The sequence below is a fragment of the Carcharhinus amblyrhynchos genome, chromosome 7 (genome assembly GCF_965287045.1).
Source record: "Carcharhinus amblyrhynchos chromosome 7, sCarAmb.v2.hapA, whole genome shotgun sequence".
NCBI lineage: Eukaryota > Metazoa > Chordata > Chondrichthyes > Carcharhiniformes > Carcharhinidae > Carcharhinus > Carcharhinus amblyrhynchos.
The window spans coordinates 84,781,639-84,803,370 of record NC_137330.1 but is presented as its reverse complement, the minus strand read 5'-3'; the positions used below and the strand labels follow the sequence as shown (position 1 = coordinate 84,803,370).

General features: G+C 41.5%; 1 protein-coding gene across 1 annotated transcript in view; it reads right to left on the bottom strand.

Annotated features, from left to right (window-relative positions):
• Window positions 1–21,732, bottom strand: part of snx17 (sorting nexin 17) — an 89,606-nt gene that overhangs the window by 12,044 nt on the left and 55,830 nt on the right. The window contains exons 10-13 of the mRNA XM_080192691.1: window positions 14,829–15,032; window positions 12,900–13,022; window positions 9,687–9,764; window positions 7,812–7,886 (exon numbers count right to left, since the gene is read on the bottom strand). Coding sequence (XP_080048817.1) covers window positions 7,812–7,886; window positions 9,687–9,764; window positions 12,900–13,022; window positions 14,829–15,032 — 480 coding nt within the window. The remainder of the gene's footprint in view (window positions 1–7,811; window positions 7,887–9,686; window positions 9,765–12,899; window positions 13,023–14,828; window positions 15,033–21,732) is intronic.

The following is a 21,732-nucleotide window of genomic DNA, read 5'->3' as shown; positions in this document are numbered from 1 at the left end:
TCAACAAGATGTCCCAACTCCTGTATTCAAAGTTCTGACCAATAAAACCAAGCATGCCAAATGCCTTCTTCGCCACTATGTCCACCTGCGATTCCAGTTTCAAGGAACTATGAACATGTATCCCTAGATCTTTGTTCCGTAATTCTTGCCAACACCCTAACATTAATTAAGTCCTGCCTTGGTTCAATCTACCAAAATGCATCATCTCGCAATTGTCTAAATTAAATTCCACTGCCATTCATCAGCCCAATTGAGCAAGATCCCATTGCAATTGGAGATAACTTTCTTCACTATCCACTATGCCACCAATCTTGGTGTCATCTGCAAACTTACTAACAATGCCCCATATATTCTCATCCAAATCATTAATATAAATGACAAATAGCAGAGGGCCCAGCACTGATCCCTGAGACACACTGCTCGTCACAGGCCTCCCGTTTGAAAAACAACTCTCTACAACCACCCGCTAGTGTCTGTCAAGAAGCCAATTTTGTATCCATTTTGATACCTCACCCTGGATCCCGAGAGATTTAACTTTATGCAACAATCTACCATGCGGTACCTTGTCAGAAGTCTTGCTAAAGTCCATGTAGACAACATCAGCTGCACTGCCCACATCTATCTTCTTGGTTACCACATCAAAAAAACTCAAGTAAATTTGTCAGACGTGATTTTCCACTCTCAAAGCCATGGTGACTGTTCCTAATCAGTCCTTGCATCTCTAAATGCCTGTAGATCCTGTCTCTCAAAATACCTTCCAACAATTTACTCACCACAGATGTGAGGCTCACTGGCCTGTATTTCCCAGGCTTTTCTCTGCAGCTCTTTTTAAACAAAGGCACAACATTTGCCATTCTCCAATCTTCAGGCATCTCACTCGTGACAATCAATGATTCAAATATCTCAGCTAGGGGACCCGCAATATCCTCCCTAGCCTCCCACAATGTCCTGGGATATACTTCATCAGGTCCTGGGGATTTATCTACCTTGATGCACTTTAAGACTTCCAGCATCTCCTTCTCTGTAATATGTACACTCCTCAAGACATCACTATTTATTTCCCCAAGTTCCCTAACATTCATGCTTTTCTCAACAGTAAATACTGATGAGAACTATTCATTTAGGATCTCACCCACCTCTTGTGGATCTGCACACAGACCCATTTAAATGGAGAGAGACTGCAGAATGATGTGGTACAGTGAGATGTGAATGTCCTTGTATGCAAATCACAAAAAGTTAGCATGCAAGTCCAGCAAGTTATTAGGAATGTTGGGCATTATTGTAAGGGGGGGTGGAGTCTAAAAGTAGGGAAGTCATGTTACAGCTGCACAGGGGGCATTGATGAAACCCTGTCATTGAATATAACCAAGGTAGAGTTAGACAGACTCTTGATTCGCGAAAGAGTCAAAATGTTAAGGCAGGAAAGTGGAATTCAAGTCACAATCTTACCAAATGGTGGAACAAACTAGAGTGGCCAAATGACCTATATCTGCCCCTATTTCTTCTGCCCCTCAATGACATCAGCCAAAATCACAACACAATTTTCATATAGATGCTGACAATATCTTAATTCTTCCATACTAAATTAATAAACTGGTTATTTTTATATTCAATACTGTAGGAGCAGAAGCTTCTCTATGTAAGGAAGACAGAAGCTATTAGCTTTGGCCCCAGCTGCAAAATATATCCCTGAGTCATTGATACCTTCTTTCTCCCTAGCAATGGTTCATATATCGATTGCTCGCAAGCTCTATGTTGTCTTTGACCTCAAGATGTGCTTCTGGCTACATACTTGCCATCATTAAGGCTATCCATTTTTAGTTCTAATATTGGCTGTCCCATTTCAACTCAACTGCTGCCAAAATCCTCATTCATGCCTTCGTTACTTCTAGATTTGACTAAAGCCATCTCTTCATAAAGGATTTCTTAATGAAGCTTTGACAAAGGGTCATTGTCAGCTCTTTACACTCCTTACAGATGCTGCCACACCTGCTGGGATTTTCTAGTCGGGAAGGAGTTGCCCTGGGAGTCCTTAACATCGACCCCACAAAGTCAGGTTAAACATGGGCAAGGAAATCTCTTACTGGTTACCACGTCCTGTCCTCCTTTGGCTGTTGAACAACATTTGGACGAAGCACTGAGGTGGCAAGGGCGCAAAATGTACTCTGGGTGGAGGATTTCAATGTCCACCACCAAGAGTGGCTTGGCAGCAGCACTGATTGAGTTGGTTGGGTCCTAAAGGATATAACTGCTAGACTGGGTCTGCAGCAGGGGTGAAGGAACCAAGAGGAAATAACAAACTTGGCCTCATCCTTACCAATCTGCCGGCTGCAGACGCATCTGTCCATGCTAGTATCTGTAAGATGATCACCATATTGTCCTCACGGAGACGAAGTCCCATCTTCACATTGAGAATAACCTCCATCGTGTTACGCGGCATTATCACCGTGCTAAATGGGACAGACTTCGAACTGATTGAGCAACTCAAGACTGGACATCCATGAGGCACTATGGACCATCAACAGCAGTGGAATTGTACTCCAGCACAATCTGCAATCTCATGGCCTGGCATATCCCCCACTCAACCACTACCATCAAGCCTGGGGATCAACCCCGGTTCAATGGAGAGTGCAGGAGGGCATGCCAGAAGCAACATCAGGCATACCTAAAAATGTCAACCTGGTGAAAGTACTAAATAGGACTACTTGCATGCCAAATGGCAAAACAACAGCAAGTAATAGACAGAGCTAAGCGGTCTCACAACCGACGGATCAGATCTAAGCTCTGCAGTCCTTCCACATCCTGTCGTGAATGGTGGTGGTCAATTAAACTCATTGGATGAGGAGACTCCACAAATATCCCCATCTTAAATGAGGGAGGAGCCCAGCACATATGTGCAAAAGGTAAGGCGGAGGTATTTGCAACAATCTTCAGCCAGAAGTACCAAGTGGATGATCCATCTCAGCCTCCTCCAGTGGTCTCCAGCATCTCAGACGCCAGTCTCCAGCCAATGTGATATCAAGAAACGGTTGGAGGCACTGAATACTGCAAAGGCAATGGGCCCTGATAATATTCCTGTAATAGTACTGAAGGCTTGTGCTCCAGAACATGCCGTTCGCCTAGCTAAGCTCTTCCAGTATAATTACAACATTGGCATCTACCCAACAATGTGGGCAATTGCCCAGGTATGTCCTGTCCTTAAAAAAGGACAAATCCAACCTAGCCAATTACCGCCCAGACTACTTTTGATTGTCAATAAAGTAATGGAGGGGGGTCATCAACAATGCTATCAAGCAGCACCTGCTCAGCAACGCCCAGTTTGCGTTTTGCCAGGGTCACTCAGCTCCTGACCTCATTACAGCCTTGGTTCAAACATGGACAATAGAGTTGAATTCAAGAGGTGAGGTGAGTGTGACAGCCCTTGACATCAAGGCCACATTTGACCGAGTGTGGCATCGAGGAGCCCTAGCAAAACTGGAATCAATGAGTATCAGGGGACAAACTCTCCGCTGGTTGGAGTCATACCTGGTACATAGGAAGATGGTCGTGGAGGGGCAGTCATCTCAGCTCCAGGACAGGATAGTGTCCTAGACCCAACAATCTTCAGCTGCTTCATCAATGACCTTCCCTTCCCATAAGGTCAGAAGTGGGGATGTTCGCTGTTGATTGCGCAATGTTCAGCACCTTTCGTGACTCCTCAGATACTGAAGCAGTGTATTTTTAAATGCAACAAGATCTGGACAATATCCATGCTTGGGCTGACAAGTGGCAAGTAACATTCACACCACACAAATGCCAGGCAATGACCATCACCAATAAGAGACACTCTAACCACCTCCCCATGACATTCAATGGTGGAACCCATCGTGGAATCCCCCACTGTTAACATCCTTGGGATTAACATCAACCAGAAACTCAACTGAACTCACCACATAAACACAATGCTACAAGAGTAGGTCAGAGGCTAGGAATACTGCGGCAAAGCCTATCCACCATCTACAAGACACAAGTCAGGAATACTCCCCACTTGCCTGGATGGATGCAGTTCCAACATTATTCAAGAAGCTTGACATCATCCAGGACAAAGCAGCCTGCTTCATTGGCGCCACATCTATAAACATTCAATCCCTCCACCACCGACGCATAGTAGCAGCAGTGTGTACTACAAGATACACTGCAGCAATTCACCAAAAATCCTTAGACAGCATCTTCCAAACCCACGACCACTTCCACCTAGAAGGACAAGGGCAGCAGATAAATAGAAACATCACTACCTGCAAATCCCCTCCAAGCCATTCACCATCCTGACTTGGAAATATTCAATGTTCCTTCATAGTCACTGGATCAAAATCCTGGCATTCCCTCCCCAGCAGCATTGTGGGTCAACCCACAGAACGTGGACTGCAGCGATTCAATAAGTAAGAAGTCTCACAACACCAGATTAAAGTCCAACAGGTTTATTTGGAAGCAAAAGCCACTAGCTCTCAGAGCACTGCTCCAGCACCAGTCCAACGTTGACATCTCCACATCGCGATTCAATAAGGCAGCCTACCAGCACCTTCTCAAGGGCAATTAGGAATGGGCAATAAATGCTGGCCAGCCAGAACACCCATGTCCCACAAATGAAAAAAGAAATGTGGGACCTTGTCATATGCCTTGCTAAAACCCATGTAGACAATATCCACTGCATTGTTATCACTTCCTTGTCATTCCTCAAAGAATTCAATCAAACTTAAAAATTTATGCTGACCATCTCTGACTATTCCATTCAGTTGGTCCTCTCAGGATTGATTCTAATTTGCCCACCACTGAAGCAAGACTACCTAGCCAATAATTGTTCGTCATTTTCTTTTAAACAAATGGAACCCATGTTTGTAATTCTCTAGTTCTCTGGTATCACCTCTGTATCTAACAAGGATTGGAAAATCATCCTTACAGCATCTGCTATCCCCTCCCTAACCACCTTTAGCAATCTCAGAAACAATCCATCTGGCCCTGACAACTCATCAACTTTCAAGGATTCCAACCCTTTGAGTGCTTTCACTCTGATTTATCTGTCCAATATCTCACAATATTCCTCCTGGACTACATCTGCATCAGCATTCCTTTGTAAACATGAAGACAAAATATTTATTTAGAACCCTTCCCACATCCTCTGCATCTACACACGTTACCATCTTCATCTCTGACAGGTCCAACTTTTTCCTCAAGTAACTGTTTACCATTAATATATTGGTAAAATATCTTTGGGTTTTCTTTTAACTTACTTGCTAATCTTTTTTCCATGTCCTCTCATGCCGTCTGATTTTGTCATTTCCTTTTTTGTCTCCGCACTTCTTACATTTGTGTAGACTATTTGCAGTGTTTAGTTCTTTGTGCCTATTGTATGCTTTCTTTTTGTGTTTGATGTTCCTCTGAACAACCGGGGCAAGATAGGGGATAGATTTGGCAGTACCATTCTTATTGTTGAAGGGGACATGTCTACTTTGGAGATGTAGGATCTCACTTTTTAGTGCTTTCTGCTGATGTAATCTCTAGCAGTGCTGTCTAGTCCACCTCAGACAAGTCCCTTCTCATTCCTGCAAAATTTTCCTACTCCTAGTTCAGAATTTTTACTCCTGCTTTATATCTGTCCTTTTCATGATAATGCTAAATCAAACATTGTGATCACTATCCCTGATATGGCTGCCAACTATCACTTCACATGCTTACCCTCCTCCGTTCCCAAGACTAGGTGTAGAATTTCATCTCATTGGGATTGCCACTAATTGGTCGAAACAATATTTCCTGGACCTTTTGCATGAATTTTCTCCCTCAGCGGTCCTTATATTGGTTGAATCTCAGTTGATATTGAGATAGTTAACGTTTCCTATTGTTATTGCCCTCTTGTTCTTAAATGCAGAAATTTGTCGACGTATTTGTTTTTCTAACTCTCTTTCACTATTTGAGGGTGTGAGCATATTAATAGTTGTGAGACTGCCCCCTTTTTATTTCTAAGCTCAACCCACAAAGCCTCGTTTGTTGACTCATTTAGTAAATCATTGCTTTCTCACAGCTGGGATTGATTCTTCAATGGTTAGTGCCACTCCCTCCTTTTTTATTTCCAACTTGATCATGTGATAGACCAGGAATATTGAGCAAGCTGCCAGAAATCTCTCTTGTAAAGAAAAAGAACACTCTTAGCGCAACAGTGGTGGTCTGGCAGTAGCAGCTTGCTGGGATCTGATTGAAGTTTTTTTCAAGTTTGGAAATTGGGTTACATCTGCTGCAGGGCTCACACTGGCCTGAACAGCATTCCCGAGTACCTGCATCTAGTGTCTTCACTAGCTGCTGGATGTTGCCACCCATATCCACATAGGCCACCCCAAGAGCATGGCAGTGCACCTGGCTGAGGTTGAAGCCCTCCATGGGAGTGCGATGGAGATAACCTGGAGGCAGTGACTGGGTTGAGTGAGCAGAGGTTAACAGGAGGTCAGGTGCCTACTAGAGGGCTACAGAATAAAGTGTGATGATCATGTTGCTCAGCCAGCTTTTGAAGGACAAGGATATCATCAGCCTGGTGAATTGGTAGCTCACCATGCACTGTACAGTGTTTTACAAAAATTCAGGTAGTTGTGAAAGCATTGTAACTAAATTCTGGCTTGCTTGGTAATACATTCAAAGTAATAATTGAATTCAAAGAAATCACCTGGATTAAGTATAAAATCGAGGTCATGGCCAATAATACTATCCGGAAGATTTCCACATTTTAACAACTGCTCCAAGATGAAAACACGTTCTTACAACACGCTAAACAATGTTACCTTTCTTCTAACTCGCTCTTACATGGTCTCCTGCTTCTCCCCACTGTAATCTTGATGTCATTCAAAAATTCTGCTGCTGTGTCCTTACTCGTACAAAATCCTATTCATCACATCCACCCTCATCCTCTTTGATCTACATTGGCTCCCAGTTAAGCAAAGCCTCAACATTAAAATTCTCACCCGTGTTTTCAAACCCCTCTATGGATTCATCCTCTCCGTCTTCCAGCCTCCTTGATATTTGTCCTCCTCTAATTCAGACTTGAGCAACCTTGATTTTAATTGCTCCATCACTAGTGGCTGTGCCTTCAGCTGTCAAAGTCCTAAAGCTCTGTAATTCCTTTCCTAAACCTCCACCTCATTTCACTTCGTGATGCTGCTTAAAAACTACCTCCTTTATCAACCTTTTGGCCATTTGCCCTAATATCTCCTTATGCGGCTCAGTGTCAAACTTTGCTTCATAATGCTCCTGGGAAGCGCCTTGATCATTTTAGTACATTTGACACAATATGAAAATAGAGTTATTAATCACCTGGGATGTAAGATGATTTAAACACAAATATTTTATAGCATTAAGAACTATGATTTACAGATAACTGGTAAATCTTGATAGTTTCATAGTAACAGCTGGCAATGCTGCATTTCAGAACGTATTTGGGAGGATGGGAAAAAGATAAGGAGCACTTGAGATTTAAAACAAAAATATTAGCAATTGGGAAAAATGTTATATTTAATTTTCAAATTAAAGGTTGGACTTAACAGAGCTGTTTTTGATTAATACAACACAGGAAGAGGCGCTGTATGTACACAACATGGGACAAGAGTTACACTATCACAACACTATTACTTGTGCTATTGGCTTTTTGCATTGCAAGTCAATGTGCTCCAAAATTTGTAGGTCCCAGGACAAACCATGTACCATTTTATCCTTCAGTGGACGTGATAACCAAGCCACTGTTTTTACCCATCTTACTCAAGAAGAAACAAAGTGGCAAGGTAAAATGTTCTAACCAGAAGTGGAGGGGATTTCACAGCTTGCTGGCTGTCTGACCGACGTAATGCACCATTCATACGTTTCTTCAGCATCTACAGGTTAAAGAAGAATAATTAGAAATGCAATTGCATGTTCATCCTGATGGAACACTCTCCACTTGTCTTGATAGGTGGAGCCAAAGGCAGAGTAAACTCAACATTCAAGCAAGTCACTGATTTGACAGGCACCCCAAGGAAACAGAAAATAGTTTATGGATGTTTTTCAGGCTGGAGGAAGCTTTATAGCGGAGCTCCCCAGAGGCCAGGGTTAGATTCTCTGCTCTTCCTGATATAGATTAATGAGATGGACCTTGGTGCATAGCAGGTTTGTTCAACTTGCAGGCTGAGGGTATATGCAGAGTATAATTCTAAATGGGGTGTGGTAGCAGTGGGACTTGCGTGTATATGAAAGTGTTATGACAGGCTGAAAGAGCATTCTAGACTTTATTAATAATGGCAGAGCCCAAAAAAGGGCCATAAAGTACAAAAACTAGCATGGTATAGAATAATGATTCAACTCAACTGGAGCAGTGTGTCCAGTTCTAGGTGCTAGACTTTAGGAAGAATCGAGAGAAGGTTCATGAGAATGGTTCCAGAAATGAGGAACTTCAGTTACGTAAATACATTGGAGATGTTGGGACGTTTTCCTTGGAGACGAAAAGGTTGAGAGATTTGGCAGCTGTATTCAAAATCATGAGGGGATCTGGACAGAGTATAAGAAAAAATTGATTGTGTTAGTGGAAGAATTGAGGATGAGGACACAAATTTGAAGTGACTGGGAAAAGAAGCCACGGTGACATGAGAAAAACTTCTTCACACTATGTGCGGTTGAGGTAGTTTCAATCGAGGCATTCAAGACAAAGGCGGATTCCATATGAAAAAGAATGTACAGAGCCATGGGGAGAAACGCTAGGTGAACTGCTCCTTCGGAGAGTCAATACATACACTATGGGCCAAATAGCCTCCTTTTTGTGCTTATAACTATTCTGTGATCTACCATGTTAGAACATAACTAGGAACAGGAGTAGGCCATTTGGCCCTCGAGCCTGCTCCGCCATTCAACAAGATCATGGCTGATCTTTTTGTGGACTCCGGTCCACATACCCACCCGCACACCATAACCCTTCATTCCTTTACTGTTCAAAAATGTATCTATCCTCGCCTTAAAAACATTTTCAATTAGGTCTTTAAACCATCTACTCCCTCTACCACTGGTGTATCTACCTATAGGATGCACTAATTGACCTGTATGGTTTCTTTAGCACCACTTCCCAAACATGCAACCTCTATCATTGAAGAACAAGTGCTTCAGGTGCATGGAAATACCATTGTCTCCAAGTTGCATGTAATTCCTTCATCATTGCTGGGTCAAATCTAAAACTCTTAAGAGTACCTTTATCATACAAACTGTTGTGGCTCAAGAAGTACTGCCACCACTTTCTCAAGGGAAACCAGGGCTGTGTAATAAGTTTCCAATAATATCCATATCCCAAGAAGGAATCATGAACTTCATATACACACACTTCACTTGAACTTTGATGCATTGGCACTGTAACACCTGTTGTTTGAAGTATTATGCCATATGCTACTAGGATCAATTTTTTCTGACAATGCTCATGTCAAGTGCCTTGGGAAATCCTTGCTGAATTAAAAACACTAAATGCAAGTTGCTGGTGCCAGTGTAGATTAATATTCACAATATTCAAACTATTATGCAGACAAAAAATAAATGTTTGTTGTTTTCCATCAATGTGTGGATCATAATATCCTACAGCTGGAGTGTGAGATAAATTCTTGTTCTAAATTCACACAAGCCTCCGATCTAACAAATTTAAAAATAAAAATTAAATTCACCTTCTTTATGTTGCCACCTGATTTCTTCACCATGAGCTCATCCACCATTGCTTGCAGAGAAATACTCATCATTATTGCCTAATTTGGGAAAAAAGTGTCAGAATATATCTCAGCCTTTCAGCAACATATTAAATTTCCATCACAATGAAAACTTGGCATATTTTACATATGACATTTGTTGGTTAAGACAATCATACATTGGAGTATTAAGTGCTGTGCCATGAACTTCAATTTAATGGCCACCACTTTGGATTGCTGAGCTGAACCATAAACCTGATGATGTACAGTAGATTGCAGATAGTACCTGGCAGGGACTGAATGCAAGAAAATTCTAGTGAACAATTGGCTCTGAATGTTTCTGCACAAAGTGGCAGATCCAAGTCAGCATCAGTAGAGGCCTACATAAAGTTCATTTATCTTTAAAGGTGGTGCTGGACGTAAGAAAAATTGTCTTTTAAAAAAGCCATGTTCTGGGGAAACCCCCTCTCAAGTGCAAACAAGACATTAATATTAGGTTTTTCAGATAGTGAAAAAGGGAGTGCAATCCAAGGCAATTAACGTAGACATGGTCCACGGACTCCACAAAACCATAAAAAAAAACAGGTTTCTTGGGTGCTCGTGAACTGGTGCAATTTTTGGTCGCATGGGACTGCTGCACGTGCCACCCTCTGCCCCAGGTCTCCAGCGCAGTGGGAGATAATCCCTCCGTACAGGGATCTCCACCGCTGGATGGCAACAAGGCACGCCAATGCATGTCTGGGCAATAGGCAAGCACATGGTAGTGGAAGGTGTGCAGCGCAGAGCTATACTGGAAACCCTCCATGCAATAGCAAAGGGCACAGAGGGCATTTCCATGAGAGAGCTCACATTGTGGGGCTCCAGCCCCTGGGGAACAGGTCTGAACTAGGGGCCAATGTGAAATTCCATCCATACAGGGGTACACTCAAACTGGATTCCACTGCAGAGTTGCACCTCCGAGACGTGTGACATCGGGTCCCAGCACGACCATTCTGAGGTCACGGATGGCATTCGTTGGACACTGAATGCCCACCGCTGCACATTAAGCCAATTTGTGGGGTGTCAACGTAAAGGTATTGCTGCAGGGTCTGAAGGCAGAAGGTCGCCATCTGGGTACAAAGCCACAGCAATGCCTGACTGCTCTCCCCATGGGGGAGACTCAGAACCTCAACAGCAACCCAGAACAGTCTTTTGCCCCAGAAGAACAGCACAAGTGTTTTCTGGATGTTTGTGACAAAAATCGGGGGGGGGGGGGTGCGGTGGTGGTGGTGGTGTGTGTGTGCGTGTGTGTGTGTGTCAAAGTGACCAGCCAGTATCACAGCATGGAGACAATCAGCTGATTTATGACAAGAACTCGAATCCTTAATACAGCACTTGGAGGAGTCCTGTCCAGCGATTCAGGTCAGCGCGTGACTGTGGCTTCCAGTCACTGGCCAGAATTCCTCAGCCGAGCAATGATGAATAAAGCTGGGTAAAGAAAGAGGCTAGTCCTGCTCCAGGTGAAAGGGTTAAGCTCCTCTGGGAAGGGATCCATCAGCCATAGACCGACCAGGAGTCCAGAACAGTGATCCTGGCAGAGGATGTAGAGTACATGGTCTGGCACTTGCACATCCTCCACAGGTCAGCCGGGTCTGTAAACATGAGGACCATGTCATCGGCAGGACAATTCCAATGCCCTACCTGCACAGAGTCAATCCCGATAACCTCTGCAACAGGCGCAGGAACAGTCCTGCGCAAATAGAATACAGTTGTCCAAACAAGGAACAGCTCTGCCAAACTCCCCTCCCAAAGCGAATGGGTGTTGTCAGGGACCCACTAGCCTTAACAAGACACTCTGTGGCAGCATAGAGTAATTGGATCTGGGTGACAAAGTGCATCCTGAACCTGAATGCCTGCACAATTCTGAGCAGATACCTGTGATCAGCCTGTTGAATGCGATCTGCTGGTCAAGAGACAGGAAGATGCTCAACAGACCACCCCTCTGGGAATGGTGGATTTTGCCAGGTGAAAGGATTATTGCTAAAGGACTTAATGGCAAAACATTCCACCAGGGTTACTCAGCTCCTGACCTCTCTGGTTCAAACATGAACAAAACAGCTAACTGCACTTGGGAGCTTTTGATCAAGTATGACATCAAGGAGCTCTGGCATAAAAGGAAAGTGGTTGTGGTTGTAGGAAATTCCAGGACATCACTGCAGGAAGCCCCAACCAAGTTCAGTTGCTTCATTAATACCCTTCCTGCTATCATAAGATCAAAAGTGGGGATATTCGTTGAAGATTGCATAACATTCATTATCATCCAAGTGCCCTCAGATAGTGAAGCAGCCCATATCCAAATGCAGCAAGACTTGGATGACATACAATCTTTGCTGGCAAATGGCAAGTAACATTCATGCCAGGCAATGACCATCTCCAACAAGAGAAGAGCTAACCATCAGCCCTAACATTCAACGGGCTTACCATCGCTGAATCCCCATTATCAACATTTTAGGGATTACCACTGACCAGAAGCCTAACTGGATATCCATATGAAGACCCTAGCTGCAAGTACAGTCAGAAACCAGCAATCTTGCGGTAAGTAACTCACCTTCTGACTCCCCAAAGCCAGTCCATTATCTAAAGGGCACAAGTCAGAGGTGTGATAGAATACACTCCACTTGCCTGGATGAGTGCAGCTCCAATAACATTGAAGAAGCTTGACAATATCTAGGACAAAGCAGTCTGCGTGACGGGCACCCGATCCACCCTCCCTCAACTACTGACATAGCGACAACAGCGAGTAGTATCATGCACTGCAAACTCAACAAAGCTCCTTAGACACTACCTGCCAAACCCACATGCACTACCATCTCAAAGGATAACACATGGCAGCACCAACATCTGGAAGTTTCCCTCCAAGTCACTCATCATCCTGACTTGGAAAAATATTGCTGTTCCTGGGTCAAAATCCCAGGATTTCTTCTAAAAGCACTGTGGATGTAAGTACGACACGTGAACTGCAATAGTTCAGGAAAGAAGCTCACCACCACTTTCTCAGGGCAATTAGGGATGGGCAATAAATGCTGGCCTAGCCCATATCCCAAGAAGGATTTTTAAAAAAAATCAAAGTGACAAAGCACGCAGCACATTTATTTTTATTTCTAGGTAAACACAAGTAAAACATTCAAATTGTTCTGAATCAAATATGTGCCTCACCTGAGGGCTGGAAATGGTCACCCACTGGAGTCGGTCTTTGCTCATCAAATACTCAAAAGCCAATTCCAATTTAGTCTCCGTCTTTCCTGGGCTATTTGCTGTGCCATTCATTAGTGGAACTTGCTAGCATTTAAAAGTAAAAACAGTCTAAAACAGATCTTGTTTGGTTCAACATTTTAACATCTAAACATGCAGCAATTTGGTTCATGGTAATTGTAACATGGTTGCTTTTAACATAAGCAATTCTTCATGTCAGTGCTTGCTTTGTGAACTGAAAGTTGCTACACACTATCACAAATTCAGAATAATCAGTTCTTCTGACTAAATTTAGTGCATGGGTTTAAATAGTAGAAATATGGCCAATAACATTAAGGTTCATCAAAGTATCCAAAGAGAAGTCTGCATTAAAAGGAGATGGCTACTTATTCTGGGAGAAAAGACATGGGTGAATACTTTCAACCAACAGTGCAGTAAGTATCGACAAAATCAACTATAAAACTTTAAACTGTCACAGATGTTAAAGTTAGTAAGTTTACAGCAAAGTACAATGCCTTCAAACTCAATTGGAGGAATGAAGGGTAGCCTAAAAAGGACTTCCAAGGTAAATTTTAAGGGGGATTGATCATCAGGAAGAACTCACTGTCATTTATTATTCAATTATCCAAGAACCAGCAAAATATACCACAGTACCTAAAATGCATTGAAAGCAGGCTTCAGATGCATGGACTCTCTTAGCACAACATTTTTAAGCATGGGAATTATGCTTCAAGAAAGTGATAAGTGTCTCTAGAAACCTGGAAACAAACATTTTCAAATGTATTCACCATACAAGTACAATGGTTCCAATACAGCTGCTGAATGGAACAACATTTTACACCAATAGGATAATGCTGTGTATCTATTGTAAATGGAGGAATGCACTCAATTTTGGATTGTTTGGTTGTGCAGCTCACCATGCTCTTACTAAAGGAGGATCCTGCTGTCAGATGCCCAATAGAGAGACTAGAAACTTTAACGTATCAATAATTAATTAGTAACCATCTTTCTTGACAGTGGGGAAAGGAGGCGAAAACAAAAAAAATAGCAAAATGTATCTTGATGGTTAAGATGACATAGCTAAGATCAGAAACAAGTTTGTGGTAGATCTAGTAATCTGATGCAGGCTGGAAGTTCGGGGGATTGTTTTCATTATGTCTCACATAATGTCACCCCTAGTTGTGCAAAGTGAAGTGGTTGCTTCCTTAACATCGCAATTGTATAGATGAGTGGCTCGGTAGACAATTTCAGGACATTACTAAGAATCAACTATATAATGGAGTCAGAAAGGAAGGATATGAGTAGCAGCTTTCTTCCCTGAAGAACTTCAGTAAACCAGTTAAGCTTTTAATCCAGCAGTTTTGATGAAAACTTTTCCTACTGCTTGCAGATTACTAAATTTGTCATAGGATTTGAACTCCTCACTTATGGTACTGTACCATGACTCTTAGATTAGAATGTTGTGCAGAAATGTCACTGGAAGTTGGGATAATCAATATTATTGATTTTAATTGAGGGATAAATGTTGGCCAAGACTCCAAAAACATTCCCTGCACTTTTTTGAATTGTGCATTAGGACCTTTTAGTCCACCGGAGTAGGCTAATAAGAGTCCAAAAGTAACATTTCAGCTCAAGGGTTGCACTTCTAAAAATGCAAGACTACCCCGGTACTGTATCTAAATATTAGTCTTCCAGGAAATGTAGTCAAGGCTTCAGAGTTGGCCTTGAGTGCTCAATTTTCTGACAAGAGACAAGTGTACTACTATTGAGTCAAAGCTGTCACAAGATTATTTTAAGAATATCAGCAGCATTAACAAAACTACAGAACTTTTTGCAAGTTTTTCCATAACAATGGAATAGCAAAGTGTTTAAAAACCTTCCTGTAATACTTACTGATGAAGTAACGCGCCAGCATCTCATGCGTGTGACCTTGAAACTACCTTCTTTGATTTGGTCGTTGGGCAACTTGACATGAAAATTCAGTTCATTGTTACCAGCGCTGACAATTACATGACAACCTTTCTCTGGAAAATCAGTGATGCAAGGATCAAACTTGATGTATCCGTAATACTTCAGCGTTTGAGCCAGGCTGATAAACTGCATAGAAACACAACAATTTACTTCTTCATAGTTGGGTCTTTTAAAAAGGGTGACAACATCCTTTGTTAATACGGAAGAGAAAATTATGCACATTTAAAAAAAACATACAAACACATAAGTATCTTGCTTCCTTCAATCAGGAAAGCAGGATACATCAAAACATGGTGACACATTCATTTTTACATATTGAAAAAAAAAGAAATTTGCATGATGTCCTTCATGGCAGCAGGATTTCCCAAAGCATTCTACAGCAATGAAGTAGTTTTGAACTGTAGCTACTGTACTAATACAGGTAAAAAAGATCATTTGTGTACAACAAAGTCCCACAAACAGCAAAGAAATAAATGATCAGGTCATGTTTTAAAGTACTGATCGAGAGATGAAACCATTCAAAAAGGGGGACAAGTAAGAAAAGGCCAATGAAATGTTATTCCTCACCTCAAGGGGGTTTCAATACAATGATGGAAGTTATGCAATTGTCATATAAATCTCTGGTTACATTGCCTCTGGAGTATTGCATTCAATTCAAATCATTACACTCTGGAAGGATTTATTGGTCTTGGAGGGGATGCAGCACTAATTCACCAGGATGATACCGAGACTAAATGGATTAAATTTTGAAGACAGGTTGCAGAGAGTGGTCTATTAAGAACATAAGAAATAGGAGCAGGAGTAGGCCATCTGGCCCTTCGAGCCTGCTCCGCCATTCAATAAGATCATGGTTGATCTGTCGTGGCTCAGTTCCACATTCCCGCCCTCTCCCCATAACCCTTAATCCCCTCTCTTATCAAAAACCCATACCTTGAATACAGAAGGTTACAGAAAGGTCTAATAAAGATCGTCAAAATACTAAAACATTTGAAAGGTTAACTACAGAGCACATCTTTCCCCTGCTGAGAGTCCAGAGAAAGAGTGTAATCTTAAAGGTAGAGTAAGGGAATATTGTAGGAACATTGGATTTTGGAGCAAGAACAGGCCGTTTGACGCTTCAAACCTGCTTCACCATTCGACTATGGCTGATTTGATTGTGGTCTCAACTGCGCTTTACTATTTCCCCCCCTAACTCTCGACCTCCAAGTTTATCAAAAATCTAACCCATCCTTGACTAAGTTCAATAACCCAGCTTCCAAGAGGACTCCACAAACCAATAAACCCCAGAGAAACAAAATTCTCATCCTGTCTCTGTCTCTCCCACAAGAGGATCCACCTATTCTGGTATCCAACCTATCAAGTCCCTCTGCGTTTCAATATTCTATACATATAGGCCCTACATGTTCAACTTTTCTTCAATCATATTTTATTTCAAGTAAAGAGACCACAGCATTCCAGAATTGGTCTCACCAAGGCCCTGTATAGTTGCCATAAAAGTTCCCAACTTTATATCCCATCTTCCTTTAATGAACACCAATGTTCAATTGCTAATCGCTTCCTCTACTTGGAGCCTAACTTTGTAATTCATGTATCAGGACACCCAGAGCTCCTGTACCATGAAATTCTGTGTTTCTCTTCATTTAAATAGCATACAGCTTTATCTGGTCTTCCCATCCATGTGGACAATTCCACATTTTCCCATCTACACCATCTGCCAATTTTTTGCTCACTCAACTATATCCTTTGCAGGTTCTCTATCTCCTCGACAACATATTTTCCTATCTTTCTTCATGTCCAACCTATCTTGGTGTCATCAGCAAATTTAGCTATCATCATCTATGTAATTTAGAATGTAAACCACTGTGGTCCTAATCCCTGTAGCACTCCACTAATTGCTTTTTACTAACCTGAAAATAATCCATTTATTCCTATTTTCTGCTTCCTGTTAGCTAACCAATCCTTTGTCCAAGCCAATACGTTAACTGCTGTGCCATGTGCTTGTTTTAAAAAAAATTTCATGGGATATAGTCATTGCTAGCAAGTCCAGCATTTGTTGCCCATCCTCATTGCCCTTCAATGGAGGGCTTATCAGGTCATTTCAGAGAGCAGTTAAGAGTCAACCATGTTGCTATGGGACAGGAGTCAAATGTAGGCCAGGTCAGGTAAGGATGGTAGACTTTCCTGCCTAAAGGGCATTTGTGAACCAGGGTTTTTATGACAATCGACAATGATTTCATGATCAGCATTACTGAGATTAGCTTTTCCTTTCAGATTTATTAATTGAATTTAAATTCCACCAGCTGCCATGGTGGGATTTGAACCCATGCCCCTTGAACAATAACCTGGACTTCTGTATAGTAACTTCTGATATGGCATCTTACTAAATTTTTTTTTAGAAATCCCAAGTACACCACAATTACATGTTCTCCCTTTTCCACCTTGCCTGTTACTTCGTTGAAAAACTCTACAAAAACTCTCAAAGCTACGTTGACTCTGCCTGATCCCATAATGGTTTTTTTAAGTATCCTGCTATAACCTCCATTAATAAAGGATTTTAGCAAATTTTCTGTGATAGATGTTTGGCTATCTGGTCTAACTGCTTTCTATTTCTTCCCTTTCTTGATTAAGCGTTAAATTTATTTTCCAATCCACTAAAACACTTATTGAAGGAATTTTGGGAGATTGTAACCAAAATGTTTACTTTATCTGCAGCTGCTTCTTTTAAAGGCCCTTGGATGCAAGCAGTCTGGTACGTGGGGCGCATCAGTACTTAGGCTGAAATTTTCTAGCCCCACTGCAGCAGAATCTCCTGCGGTGGATGTGGCAAGCTGTTCAAAATTTCCACAGATGTTGGTGAGACTGGAAGTTCCCCCTGGCAGGAAGGACTGTAAAATTCCAGTCTTAGGTCAAATAATTTTCCTAGCAAAGTTTCTGTGGTAATAGTGACTGTTACAAGCTCCTCCAACCCTTTCACCTCTTCATTTTCAAGTCTCTTTAGGAAATTTTCTAAGTTTTCCAGTGAAAATGGACACAAAGCACCTGCTCAATATTTCCACCATGTCCTTGGCTTCCATTATCAATTCCCCAGATCAATTCTCTACGGAACATTAGCTTTAGTTACTTTTTTCCTATTTGATTTGACATTATGAGCTACTTTCTTTCATACTTTACTTTCGGCATAATCATTTATTTTAGCCATTCTTTGCTGTTTCTTAAAATTAGAAGAACTTTCTGCCCTATCACCAATCTTTGCAGATTTGTACAGTGTTCCTTTCAATTTGATACAGTTCTTAACTTCCTTATTTAGCCACAGATCACAAATGCTGCATCTTTCTCAAAAAATCTCTTTCTCGCTGGAATAAATCTTTGCTTAAGATTTCCTGTTTTCTTAAAAAGTCTGACACTGCATCTGCTGTCCCACCTTTTAACCTAATATCCCAGTTCACTTTGGTGAGCTCTGCTTTTATACCCTCTGGTTACCCTTTATTTGGATTTAAAACACTACTCTTAGACCATCATTCTTTCCTTCAAACTGAACGTGAAATTCAATGTTATAATAGTTGTCACTTAGATGCTCCTTTATCAGGAGGTTACTGATTAATCCCATCTTATTGCATATTATCAGATCTAGAATAGCCTGCTCCCGAGCTGATGCCAGAATGTAACAGCTTTAAAAAACATCCTGAATACACTTATTCAGAGTGACATATGAAAGTGTTCTACAGCCTATTTTCACTTATCTTTAAATCTGTACTATTACAATGAGCCCATTATTCTCTCACCATTATATCTCTATGATTGTATTTTCTATGAATTAAGGAGAGAATACGGTTACCTTATAACTTTGAGCTTCTAGCCTTTGTACTTCTAAAATACATGCATTTATGTACGAACATAAAACTAGGAGAGAAAAGGGAATAGTAAAGCATCTTACAGAGATCAATAAAAGAAAAATCAGGCCAAGGAAAGAGACACCAAGGGATACAAACACAATAAACTCGCAGGTAACGGCGGCAATATTAAGTACTTACTCTGTCTCATTATGTACAGGGGAGTATGTACATGGTGGACGTGACATTAGAAGAGATCAAAAGAGATAAAAAAATTAAGATAGAAAGGGGTGAGGTATTTGCAATAATCAAGCTTGAGAGGATAAAATGCTTGCTCCAGATGGATTGCATCTAGATATATTATAAGACATTGTGAAATGATAGCAGAGGCACTATAAATATATATTTATTCGAAATGGGGTTAGTACCAAGTAGATAACTAATATAAATCCTATATTTAAAAAAGATGGGGCAAATCAAGAGATCTATAAACCAATTAGTTCAACGTAATGGTAGGAAAGATCATGAAACTTTAAATCAAAGGCATAATAGAAACTAAATGCAATAAAAAACCCTGGAAACTAAAAATATATGTCAAAGACTCAAAAAAGGCAGTAATCAACCTTCTTGAATTCTCTGTATAAGTGAGAACAGTTGGAGAAGGGTAATGCAGTGGATATATTAGGTCTCGACTTCAAAGGCTTTTGATAAGGTACTGCATTAACAGACTCCCGAACAAGGTCAGAACATATGGAGAGGGGGAGCAAATACGGACAGGGAACAACAAGCAGGATGGTAACAAGCTGGCTATGAAACAGAAAATTGGAGATAAAGATAGTTATTCAGATTGGCAAAAGTGATGTTCCACATAAATCAGTGATTGGACCACTGCTATTCACTATTTGCATATAGAATCAAAAAAAATCGCTACAGTGCAGAAGAGGCCATACAGTCCAATGAATTAACTTCAATATTCAAGTGCAAGGTCATACGTTATAGTAGGAATAAATGATGCAATATACTTATTGGAAAATGGTATAAAATCGAGCCAAGGCACAGAGGCCTCCAAAGATAGTGATACACAAATCACTAAATGCAGTGACATATAATAAAGCTATATTAAAGAAAGCACGAGATTGAATTAAAATTCAGAGGTTGTGTTAACCTTGTAGAAAACATTGGCTAGATGACAGTGAATACTATGCAGTTCAAATTGCCACATGATATAAATGGCATTGGACAAGGTGTCACAGAAAATGACTAGAATTATGCAAAAACTGGAAAAGTTACACATCTCAACAAAGATTCAACAAGCCAAGTCTCTATGTAAAGAAAAGACTGAGGGGAGATATGATAGAGTGCTTTTGAAGATTACAAAATAATTTCATAGAGGTAGATTAAAAAAAACTCCACGGACAAGACTATAGCCCAGGGTCATGGGTGTAAAATAGTTGCAAATAAATTTTGCTTTTAAATAGTCTAGCTCATCAAGATTGTGACCCCATAATTATGGAATCACTGCAGAGGAAACAATCTTTCCATTTTATGAATCAGACAGGAATAACTATTAATTTTGGAAACTGAACTTTTAAAGAGGTCTGGGTGAAGGAAAGTAAACCGGGTTTGAGAAAATAACAAACAACTCTGTGATAATTACAATTCAAAGGATGGTCAATGTATACTTACGGGTGTGTTAGAGATATGAAAGGAACAAACAGCAAGTGGCCCTCTCTTAGCTTCATAATGCATCCACTGAATCTGGTAAGATTGCAATTGTCTCTATCATTAGAAAAATATTCATTTGGGTCCCAAATCAATGGATATTTTGATGGCAAAGTTAATTAGCTTAAATTTCTATGTGGATCATTCCAGATGTGCCAAGTTGCCATGGGGAAAATTACAGGGAGTTTCTTTTTGGTTCTTGGCACAGAAACATAGGGTATGATCTTACCAGCCTACTGCACTGAGCAACCGGCGTTAGCAGTGTGTGCAAAGCTGAAAATCCCACAAACTGTTTTGGCACTAAAACCCATACCTGGCCATGTTTTGTTGGCAGGATCCTCTTCGTGTTAGGAAAAGGCACAAAGCCGATCTGAGTTTTGTCACTTACGTAACATTAACAGGGCCAGCATGGTTGTTCCCAGCCTGCTAAAATCTTCCCCCTTCAAGGGAAGGATGGGGACCAGGCCATTTGGCCACACCAGCATTGCCCCCCCCACCCCGGGTGGTCAGGGCATGGCTAAGCAGTGCCCATCAGACCCACCTAGCAGTGCCAAGGGGTGGGCTTACACTGCCACTGGTGAATGGGTGGGATCAATATCAGTGGGGTAGAGGAATTGTTGGTGATCTTGCAGTGCACTGAGAGATCAGGGCACCTGCATAATGGTGCCCAGCACTCTGCAGCTAGCTTCCCTGGTGTGCATAAGCTCCACCCCTCCCCACAGTGCTAACCTCCCAACTGTCATAAAAATTGACTATGCAGAAACATTGTGCAGGATAGCCTGCCCAAACAAATCTGCCTGAAATACTCCCATTTTTCAGTCTTCTATGACACTTAAGAATTTTTTGGGGGAAGATTGTGCCCATAAAGTTAACTTCAGCGCAACTGAGGGAATCAGACAGAGAATTTATCACAAGTTGTAAAGCATTTGGAATTGGGAACAGAGGGCTGCCAGAAACTATGCGTGTTTTTCGGAGTTGGTCACTAAAGAAAAAGACAGTAAGGACCATGGTTGAGGAAGGGGGGCGGGAGTTAACAATCGTGAGGTGTTGGAAGGAGAGTTGGAGGGCTCCCTAGCTGAATGCTAGTGAAAGGACACCAAGAAATCTCATACCTCGGAGGGCAGTGGCAACACTGAGGAGAATCACAGTGAATTCCTGAGAACTGTGGCATGCTTTGGTTTGGTCCCACGAGGCGTGAAGGAACCCCAAGGTCCTGTAAAACGTAGGGGACACAGAGGTGGAAATAAAAGTAGAACAAGGAGTTCTGTTGAGAT